Source organism: Furipterus horrens, unplaced genomic scaffold, assembly GCF_987537825.1.
Source record: "Furipterus horrens unplaced genomic scaffold, mFurHor1.1.pri manual_scaffold_15, whole genome shotgun sequence".
Lineage (NCBI taxonomy): Eukaryota > Metazoa > Chordata > Mammalia > Chiroptera > Furipteridae > Furipterus > Furipterus horrens.
In genome coordinates, this window is record NW_028327185.1 from 1,200,529 (window position 1) to 1,211,220 (window position 10,692).

The 10,692-nt window shown below is 55.4% G+C and overlaps 2 protein-coding genes across 3 annotated transcripts in view; both read right to left on the reverse strand.

Moving 5' to 3' along the window:
* Positions 1 to 10,497, reverse strand: part of CAMSAP2 (calmodulin regulated spectrin associated protein family member 2) — a 30,667-nt gene extending 20,170 nt beyond the window's left edge. For both annotated transcript variants that reach the window (XM_090263461.1, XM_090263459.1), the window contains exons 1-3: positions 10,292 to 10,497; positions 1,857 to 2,116; positions 820 to 981 (exon numbers count right to left, since the gene is read on the reverse strand). In XM_090263461.1, the coding sequence (XP_090119587.1) occupies positions 820 to 981; positions 1,857 to 2,116; positions 10,292 to 10,430 (561 nt within the window). In that variant the 5' untranslated portion in view covers positions 10,431 to 10,497. The remainder of the gene's footprint in view (positions 1 to 819; positions 982 to 1,856; positions 2,117 to 10,291) is intronic.
* Positions 1 to 10,692, reverse strand: part of PKP1 (plakophilin 1) — a 288,438-nt gene that overhangs the window by 241,068 nt on the left and 36,678 nt on the right. The gene's annotated exons all lie outside the window — the stretch shown is intronic.

A 10,692-nucleotide genomic window follows, 5' to 3' on the forward strand; every position in this document is an offset into this window, starting at 1 on the left:
CAAATTAATTAATAATGGCACTCTAGAAAATATTAACGCCATTATCGCCCACTATAACTCTAACCTAAATCAATACTTTTCTAAACTCTTTTACTGCCTAAAATGCAGTTTAATGCCTGAAAAAACGGTCGGCGAATTCTAACATCTGACAGACTTAACAGGAGTAAGAGCCTTCCCACGCACGGCATCACCTCGGGTGTCCCAGGGGTGTGTGTGCGAGGCTGCAGCGCTCCCACCCGCCGCCCGCTTGGACAGAAGGCCCCGAGCGCGGCACGGCAAGAAAACCCTGCCTCCGCTCACGCGCGGGCACCTGCACAGTTTCTTGGGACCTCTGAGCTTGGCTGCAGTTTGAATAGAACCTACTTGTAAAGTGGTTTCTTTGGGGGACACGGTCCCCATAGATCCCCTCAAGTGAGGGCAGCACAAATCAGTTAAAAATAAATTTCTAAAGTGACCTTAACCTTTCAGTAGCCATTAACTTTTAAATATGCACTTGTTTTTATTTAACTTTTTCAGTTTAAAACATCAAATCGTAATGCGTATCCTTGCCTTAATAGCAGTCTAAAGTGAGTCGGTGTTTTTATCTTGCTCCTGAGCACAAACATCAGAAAGGCTTTGCTTCAGATCAGCTCCCCCCTCCTCTGTGGGATTTTACCTGGAATTGCCGTTCTTCCTAAAGGGCCTGAGAGGCAGGCCCAGTGATGATTACGGCCACACGTATCGACGTGCACACCAGCTCTTTCTCACCGGCCCAGCCAGCGACCCCCTTCTTTCGTCCAGGTGCACCGTCCTCTCCGTCGGGCACAAGCCCGTTCCTACCTTGTTTATCCAGTACATGACGGCGTCCTCGATGTCATAGGGCAGCTCCGTGGCCTGGAAGAAGGTGGCGTACTGCTGCGTGCACGCGATGACCTTCTCTGCGCTGACCATTTCCACGGTGTAGGCCATCATCAGGGTGTCGATGATGGCCAGGTGGGCGCTCTGCAACGGGAGGCAAGAACAGGGTCGCACACTGCACTGGCGCTCCTGCCTGTGCGTCCCAGCACCAGTCGTATCCCTGGAACGTGCATTCTGGACACCAGTCACAGCCCCAGAACATGTGTTCCAGACACCAGTCACACTCCCGCCCTTCCCCCACTGCTGCCCCCGGCGCTGCCACCTGCCTGCCCATATGACGTGCCCACGAACCAGGTCCCCCAAAATCAGAGGAGTAAAAGCTGTCTGTTCATGAACATTCTTAATTATCCTTAATAATTCTATTATAAACCTATAACTAAATTCATCAACTAGATTTTTCTAGAGACATTATTCTCCATTCCTTGCAAGTAATAAAGTGGTTTTTAAAAAGAAGGAAAACAGGCAGAAAGCAAAGTAGGCCATTGCCTCACTCAGGCCTAGACTGGGGGACTGATTCTGCCCATCCTTCCTCAGCTTCCTCATCTCCCACACCTCCTAGTACATGCTTCACACACACACCCCTCCTCTTCCTCCGTGTAAGGCAGCCTCAGGGGGTGTGACTGCACCAGGTGCAGGCCGCCTGCCTTCCTGATGCCACTGTGACGATGCCCACATTCTGGGAAGCGAGGCTGAAGCAAGACAGCCTGGAACGGGACACGATGAGCTTCAACGCCGGCTCTGTCCCCAGAGGCCGTCCTGCGAGGCCCCTGCCTACTCTCGCAGGCCGACGCAGGGTCCTTCACTGTGTGTGTCCCGCAAGGGTGAGTCCATGCTCATCAAACACACTCCAGCACCTGCTATGTGGAAGTTTACCAACAGGTCACCCAAGCACGTGACACAACCCATTCACGCTCACAAGCACACCCTTCAGGCTCCGGGACCCCGGGTGGAAGACTCACCATCTGTATGGGCTTCTTCTGCAGGTCTCGCTCGGTCACCAGCCTCTCCTGGTCGGTGACATAGAGGCCCTTCTGCGCCAGCGCCTGGATCACGGCGTCATGGCCCAGGAGGGGCTTGGCAGCATCGCTCTTGAGAATGAGGCTGCCCGCGCGGCAGTACAGCTCAGCTGACAGGAGCAGGTGGACGACGGGGGGCTTGACGTGCTCCTGATCATACTGGTCTGTGTAGAAGGGCTCTCGCAGCTCCTCGGGCACGTTTTCTGCGGACAGCAAGGGGGAAAGAGTCTCACGGGGCTTCTGTAGAAGGAACACGTGTACCCAATGACCACCACGTGTGCCACAGAAGTTAAGCCTCTTGCTACAAACAGCAGCAGCCCTCGGACTGAGAAGATGACTCGCCAGAGTCTGGTGGGGCATCTGAAACGAGGGACAGAACTCTCCTTCACAGAAGACACCATTCCGAGCGCACCCTCAAAGGGACCACAGTGCAGACAAGGAGACGGGTTCCAGCCCAGTGGCCCTGGGGAAGTGATCCCTACATGGACGCTCCAGCACACAGGATGAGCCAGAGGCCTCTTAAAGCAAATTCTGGTTACTTCCCTGCCATTTAAGCAGTAAGCCGGGAAATGCAGCATACCAGGCATTTCAAGGGATGGCTGGCCTTGTCACCTCTGCGCACAAAATCATTGCCCAGGAAGTCCTCTTAAATCCCCTCACCCTGTGCACCTCTGTATGGCCACCTTCCAGGGTCCACGTCCCCCCACCCACCCACCCACTCAGTGGCCACGCAGAAAGGGCAGTTCTCACATGGGACCTGGCAGGGAGACCCAGCGTCCTCCGAGAGCGTCCTCTCTGAGGCAGGCAAGGCCCCTGGAGAAGAACACGCCCACTACCCCAGGTCCACTTCCACAGCCACCTCTGGGGCTTCCTTTTCATCTGATGGCACCAAGATCACCAAACAAGGAGACACACAACACACTTGCCACTGTCCCCTCACCTTTTCTACCTGCATCGCTTCCTCCTGTCCCACTCCTAACCGGGCACCACGCTCTCCATCAAAGCCAGGAGAGAATCAGGTGTGTCCCGCCCAGGGATGTGGGGACATGGAGCCCCACTCAGCCTGCCTCCTCCTGGCAAGTGAGGTCTGGGTGGCTGCCCCAGGTCACGAGCGGCAGGGGTCTCCTGACAGGTAGCTTCAATAGAAGATCAATGATGCATGGTGCTGATCAAGAGAGCATTTCAAAACAAATATTCACAAGAATTAACAGTCTTTAGCAATTATCACCTTCAACTTCTGTAAACCCTACCACGTAGAACAATCTGTTGTCAAACACTATTAGAGTAAACACTGCACGCGCCTTCTCTGTATCAGCAGCACGGTTCTGGGGAATTCGAGGAATTAGAAATACCGTGATCCCTACCCTCAAGGAGCCAACAATCTACGAGAAGTCTAGAAAGACAGGTAAAGTTCAGCAATTCAGAAACTGGAGACAATACTAAGCAGTCAGTGACTAACCACCAAATGAAGGACGCGAACAATTAAGTACTTAAAGTTCAGAGAAAGGATCGTCAACGGTGGGCTGACAAGACTCGCCTTAAAGAGACAGGAGAGGAGGGACAGGCAGGATGTGTTTCCTGGGGAAAAGCGGCTTTCTCAGCAGAAGGGCCGGGGAGGGAGACCGCCCTGCAGGTGAGCTGGGAGAGGTGGGGCTGGGAGGGGAGGCGGGAGGCCTTTCTATGACAGCTAACGAGAAACCGCTGACAGCTACAAAGGGCAGTGACACATTAAGAGTGATGTTTGGGGACAACTCATCTGGGATTCAATACCGAGTGCTAAAAAGCAGAGCTAGAAGACACGGAGAAGGAAATGAAGGCAGAAGGCACCAAGTCGTGAAATGACAGCAAAAATATCCAAGTGGAACTATTCGAAGAGCAGCTGGAGACCAGACAGGACTCTGGAAAGAGGTCAAGAGTAGAGGCAGCAATTTGGGATTTGGGTGACATCTAAAAATATCATCCTCGTTTAATAATTGAAAACACGCTCCTCCGCAACAGCTGCATTAACCAGCGCCGTGCCAGCGCCCACCAGCCGCCGCGGCAGCCTGGCCCACGGGACCAGCCTGGCCCAGACCTGCTGCGGGGCTCCTGCCCACGCTGGGTGGCAGCACAGGAACCAAGGGGAAGCTGTTTAGGAGAACTACGCTAAAAGGGAACTTACTTGATTTTAAGATAATTACTATAAAATGTCTACTCATGGGTTTTGATTTCCTCGTATCTATGATGTTAGCTGAGCAAGAAAAGCCTTGCGCATTATCAGAGTGACAAATGTCTCTGTCACACCTGTGCGTACAACCAAACGTTCAGTCACTGCCTTTGCACCCATTCCCACATGTCCAAACGGCAAGTCAGACCCCACACAGACAACTACAGGGAAGATACTGAGGCCCCGCTGGGTGTCAGACACGTGCTATCATTCTATCCGAACAAGTCCTATTTCCACTGTACAGGTACGGAGTCCAAGAAAGGCCATCCTGCCCATGGGGACACAGCTGACAATGCAGAGCCCTAGCTCCAAGCCATCGAGCTAAACACATCCAAAAGTGACAATGGTTTAGCCAGGTCCTGAGGCCAGGAGGTGGGGGACAGGCAGCGCATCCCCCCTGCGTCTTACTGTGGCACATTCACCAGCCCAGGTTATAAAAGCGCGAGCCTCAGAAAGATCCCAGTGCAAGGAGATGGGAAGGATCCAGAGCAAGTCAAACAAGGCCTCATGACTCTGATAAAACGATTCTTCCACCCCCTAAAGAATGCAAAACTGCATAGTGACTATTACAAAATAGGTCACTTTTCAAAGCCAGTCTTTGCTTAGAAGACTTTGAAAATGTCTATCATTTCTACCAATAGTACAAGACTCGTTTATTAAGAAACAGTCCGGACATGTATCACAGTTTAAAACAAATGAACCGAAACAGCACAGGAGAAGATAAATAGGCCAAGCCAAAGATAAGAGGTTTCACCCTCTCCCTAATCTCCAGGGCAAGAACGACAGGCAGTCACCACGCAAGGGCCGGGTGTATGCGGACACCACCCCTAGAATTGCAGGGCAGGAGACAAGTTTTTCCTGTGCACCAGCCTCACGCGGGACCTGCCCGACTGTGCCTCTGTACCCCCGACGAGACCTAAGTTCTGCCACTTGCAGCCGCCTGGAGTGCGGTGGCACAGGCGGCGGGTACAGACTGGGCAGGGCCGTTTCCGATGAGGCTGGGGCTGCCACCGCCTGCACCCCAGACCAGTGAGTGCTCCATGCTTCTGTAAAACAAGGAGGGGTTTCCACAGCCCCCCTGCTGCAGCAGTGCTAGTCCCCTCAGAGCCAAACCTTTGGTCCCTTAACTGTATTCGCTCCAAAGAGGCGGCGTGATACAGGGGGCACAGCTGGGGCTCTGGACTGGAACGGACGAGGCTTCATTCACCCCCTTACTGGATGCGGGACCTTGGGCGCAAGGATCAACCTCTCTGAGTTCCGGGTCCCTGACTCCACCGATGGGCCTGTAACTCTGCCTCTCGCCTTCCACGCCCGCCACCTTCCCTGCCCCTGAGCTCCAGATGCCGCGTCTTTCTGTGGCCACAACACGCCACGTTCACGCCGTGCGCGCTGCGCACCGGGGCTTTCTCTGCCTCTCCCGTCCCTCCTCCAACCTCCCAAGTCGGCTTCCCCAGTCAGACCCCAGTGACGCGGCACCTCCTCAGACGTGCCTTCCCTGGCTGCCCGACCAGGCATCCTGCTTTTGTTCTCCACAACAGCGCAGTGGTGACGGGCAGGTGTGGTCACTTCGGCCCCCTCCCACCAGAACAGAGCCTCCAGGGCAGCGGCAGGCTTCGCAGTCCAGGGTCTCTGCACCCAGAACAGTGCCCACCACAAGAAGGTGACGGCGATCCAAACGAGACAGCTCTGCCCTCCTTCCCCCCACTTTTCAAAGGCACAGTGCCCCTGAGCTTAAATGCCCTCCTCCCCCCTCCCGTTGCCCCTCTCAGGAGCCACAAGCCCATCAGCTCTTCACCTGGACGGTCCCAAAGCAACCCCAACTTGGAAGCAGGAGCCGGGTCTGGGAGTGACAGGGAGTCGCGAACATGAAAAGGGTACAGGCGTGTCGGGGACAGAGCGCGGAAGTGTCAGCGCGGAGAGCTGGTGTTTTACACTGACCCGTAGCTGGAGAGAAACAGGTGTGGCTGCGTTTGCTGTAGGGACAGACATGTGTCCCCAGCCCTGCTGGCTGACCCCAGCAGCCATGAGCACAGCACCTATCCCTTGGTGGCTACACCCTTCCCACGTAAAGCAGCCCAGGTTCTTGAAGAAACGGCTGTTCCCAGGGCTGGGGCAGGAAAAGTAAGTACCAGAGCTAAGAAAGTACGCAGGGCTCCTCCGAACTCTGTGGGCCCAGACTCCGCCAGCACCCCCCAGCCCAGCCACGCGCGTGTCTGCCTCGGCTGCCTTCTCCTGCCCTCAATGCGCTCCACACAGAACAAACTCCACGCTGTTATTCCCAGACTCCTCTCCTCCGCCGTAAGCCCTGCCCACACTTGCAGCGAGCGCCTGCACTCCGCTTCTTAGACATCCGGCCAGCACGCCAAGGTGACTTGCCCTTCCAACTTGCGACCTCCGCCCTCTGCCAATGGCATCGCAACGCATTCTCCCAGTCGCTAAATCTCAAAAGTTCACGTCACCTCATCCTCCCTAAAACCTCAGGTCACCTCATCCTCTTATATACCCTTTAACTCAAATCACTCTCCATGCACCCCCAATTCAGTCATCTAAAAATGCTAGGATTCTCTCTCTCACATCTAATGCCTCTTTCCCATGAACTTGACTTGTATCATGTAGGGCGCAAGCCAGTGCCCAGACAGAGGACAGGTCCGAGGTTCAGACCCTGGCTCCGGGTGGCTTTGGACGAACCCCAAACCTCTGGACCGCAGGCTCCTGATCAGGAAAACAGAACGATGAATAGGCTCCAGCTTTTCAGCTGTCATGAGGCATCAAGTGGGGTAAAACCGGGAGGTGCCTGACACTGAGTCAATGTCAGTCCTGCTACCGTGAGGCTCCCCCTCCTTCCCACCCACTGCAGGCTCTCGGAACTGGATGGCTTGCTGACTCTGGCATCACCTTCCCCGATGCCCCGGCAGCGAGTGCCCCCTGATGGTGAGTCCCCCGCTAATGGTGGCAGCTGCCCCGGCATCACCGTTGTGGCCTTCGCACGCAGTCGGCTCTTAGGCGGCTCTGGACCACAGTGTGTGTTGGGATATACCACAAGCACATCAAGGTGTATTGATGAGAGCATGTGATTTCGTGTTTATTAAACTAAATGTACGAAAGGGAGAAGGCTACTTGATAAAGTTGAAAAGATAAACTGACACGAGGAAGTGGGCTTTCAATTCCATGCTAAGATCCCTAATTCAAGAACTCAGTAACGCCCTGACTGGTGTGGCTCAGTGGACTGGGCAACGTCCTGCAAAGCTTAAGGTCATGGGTTCGATCCCCAGTCAGGGCACATGCCTGGGTTTGCAGGTTGAGTCCCACGTTGGGATGCAGAGTGTGCGAGAGGCAACCAATCGATGTTTCTCTCCCTCTCTTTCTGCCTCCCTTCCCCTCTAATAAACAAATAAATATGTTATTTAAAAAAAAAAACAGTAAGGAATAGTGTCCTAAGAGGCTCTGTATCCACCATTTTCTCCAAAGGCCTTACAGGGACAGAACACTTTAAGCAAACTCATTAACACCACTGCTTAAATGAGCTAAGCTGCTCAAGAGAAAAAGCAGTTTAACTTCTGCCTCTTCTGAAAATTCCTTAAAGTGTCTCTTTACTAGTTAAAATGCATCCAAACAACCATATTCTTTATTTGATCAAAACTGTATCTGCATTCTTCCAAAAATAAACTATTAAGATCTGGGCTATTTGGAATATTTTTAGTATAAAGACAAGACTATAATTCAAAGCTTCTGACATAAAACTTCCAGTGAAGTAAATGCTCCATCTGCTCTCTAGGTATTACAGACTCATGCTTTATTTGTTTTTTATGGCTCAATGACTTCATTCTCTGCCCACAACGTATTTCTAGCTATCATTTAAACGACTTCTCCAATACATGGTTCTAAAATTGACTACTTTTCAGTATGCCAAAAGTCAGAAAGTTTACCACAGGAAAACACGAAGTCCGTGCCTGACGGCCCTACATCGCATCATTAAAGCAGGGATTTTAGTAAATCAGAACACAGTTGGGCTAGCTTTCAAATGATTCATTGAATACCATTAGGTAATAACCTTCAAAACATGTTCTCTATTAACATTTGCTACGTAACAGTATTTCCAGCAAATGAATACCGACATCAAAAGAAATGCTACTTTTTAAAATTCACACAATATAAATTTGTACTTTGAAAGACTGTTGCCTAACGAATAAACAAAATGTATAAGTAAAACTTTGTTACTAATGTATTCATTTCTTGTTACTATGTCACTCTAAGGTCTATAACCTTGTTTTTCATGATTTTAAAAATCCATTCCAAGTTGTTGCCAAGGCAAGTGTCACTAAGTGCCAACAATATCCACTTAAACCATCTGACATTTTAGGTTCAGCCTACTCTTTAAAGAGAAAAAGGGCTTGCACACACCCTATATGCCCATTTTTTACATCTGCCGATGAGATTACTCCGCAGAGTGAGATGGAGGCCTGGGCCGGACGTCCCAGCGTCAGCAGCTTCATCTCGGGGCCTGCTCCCTCACCTAGGCCAGAGGACGGTCCCAGGAGGGCGGCCGACGCACTGAAGGACCCAGCCCCGTGGGCACGCCCTGCCTGCCTGCCACAGCGCCAAGCGCCGCACACCCTTCAAATCCAGCACCCATCTCTGCCCTGCTGAGGAGGTGACAGGAGTGGGAGGCGTTGCCTGTAGAGCAGGGAACACGGCAGCTGCGCCCCAGAGCTGCTGCGAACCCCAGCCCGGAACACTGGGCCTGCCTGGCACACCAGAGGCACCACCCGTCCTGGGGAAGCACGTCCCATGCGGTCCCTCCTGGGCTCCGGAACCCAGGGAGCGCCCGGCAGTGCGCCAGGAGGCGGTTCCAGGCTCTGTGGACCCAGGGCCGCCGGCGGCCTCCGTGCCGGCTCGGGAGGAGAGAGACTGCGGCGGCCCCTGCCTCCCACTCGGCACTCGGCACCCGCTTCCCGGTCCCAGCTTCCGGACGGGCTGCCGCAGCCTCCATCCCCGCTCCACGCGGACGTGAGCTCGGGCGAGCCGCTCCAGCCAAAACCCAAAGGCATCCGCCGTTCTCACCCTGTCGGTGGGGCCAGGGCACACAGACCCCGGCGCTCTGTGCCCCTCCCACGTCCCCCACACGCCCAGTTCCAAAGGACTCTCTAAATGTGCATTATTTCAGTGACCTCTTTATGACAGACTCCTGAAGCCAGTTGTAAAACATGTGACACCTTTTCCCACTTCACTATCAAAGCAGGAGAAGTCACATAAAATGAAAGCCGTCAGAGACGTGAAGTCAGGCTCATGTGATGTTTCCCCCAAAACTAATTCAAGTAATTTCCCCAACACGGAGGTTCATCGGCCCGTTACTGAAACGCGCAGTCTGTGTGCATTTCAGAACAAGACGGGATTAAATCTTCACCCGCCGCCTCCAAAGCCCCACTTAACCTCTGGAGAGAAGCGTGTCAAGGCTAAGAAACTTCTCACCAGACACTTCAGGCGCCCCGCACGGGCTAACTGGGGCGCAGAGACCTCGCAAAACGACTGCGAGTCGTCGGACGACATTGGTGTCCTCCCGTGTCCCTGCGCCCGGGCCCCGGGGCAGCAGCTTAGGGCTCACAACCGGGCGCTTTTCCTGCTGTTTCCTGAGACTGGCCACGGCGCACACGCCCCGAAAAGCACCCTCCTGTTGAAAAAGAAAAGAAGAAGGAACCCCACGGTAGGGAGCTTTTGTCTCCCTCACTTAGGAAGCCGACATCCGTCTGGAAAAGGGCATCCGTCCCGTCCGCAATAGGAAACGAAACCAGCCGCGGGCCCCACACCCGCGCCAGTGAAGTCACGGCTTCCCCCGCGCGGGGACGCGGCCGAGGGAAGCCGGGCGCGGTCCGGGGAGCAGCGGCCACCCGCCCAGGTGTCAAAACCAAGGGGATGCGGCGGGCCGCCCCGCCGCCGAGCAGAAAGCCGTCCACGCGGAGGTGCGGGCGCGGGGACGCGTCGGCGGAGGAACCGCCAGCACCGGGAAAACCGCGCGACAGCCTCGGAGCCCGGGAGCCAGGCGCGCCGCGATCCAGCCCGGGGCGCCGCGTCGGCGCGCTCGTCCGCTCCCGGAGCCCCGCGGGCGCCCGGGCTCGAGTCCCGGGCCCCGGGGTGCGCGCCTGCGGGGCGGCCGGGCGGCGACGCCCCCGCCTACCTGTGCCGAAGGCCTTGGCCACCAGCCAGGCCAGGTTGCAGGCGATCTTGGCCCGCGCGAAGTCGTAGTGGTCGAAGGGCTTGATGGCCGGGACAATGAACGTCCTCCGGAGCTCCCGCGGGTCCGCGGCGTCCCCCATGGTCGCGGGGTCCTCGGCGCCGCGCGCGGGCGCTCACATTGTGCGCGGCCCGGGGCGCAGGCGCGGGCGGCGGGCCGGCCGGGTGTCCGCGCGCGGGGGGCCCCCGCCTCCGGCCGCCGCCCGCGCCGCCCGCGAGCGCGCGTGAGCGAGGCCGCTCCCCTTTGTCTGCGCTCGGCCGCGCGGCGGGGACGGCGGCTGCAGGCGTCGGGATGCGGGGGCTCAGTCCTGGCGTCGGGCACCAGCGCCCGCCATCACGAGGCCG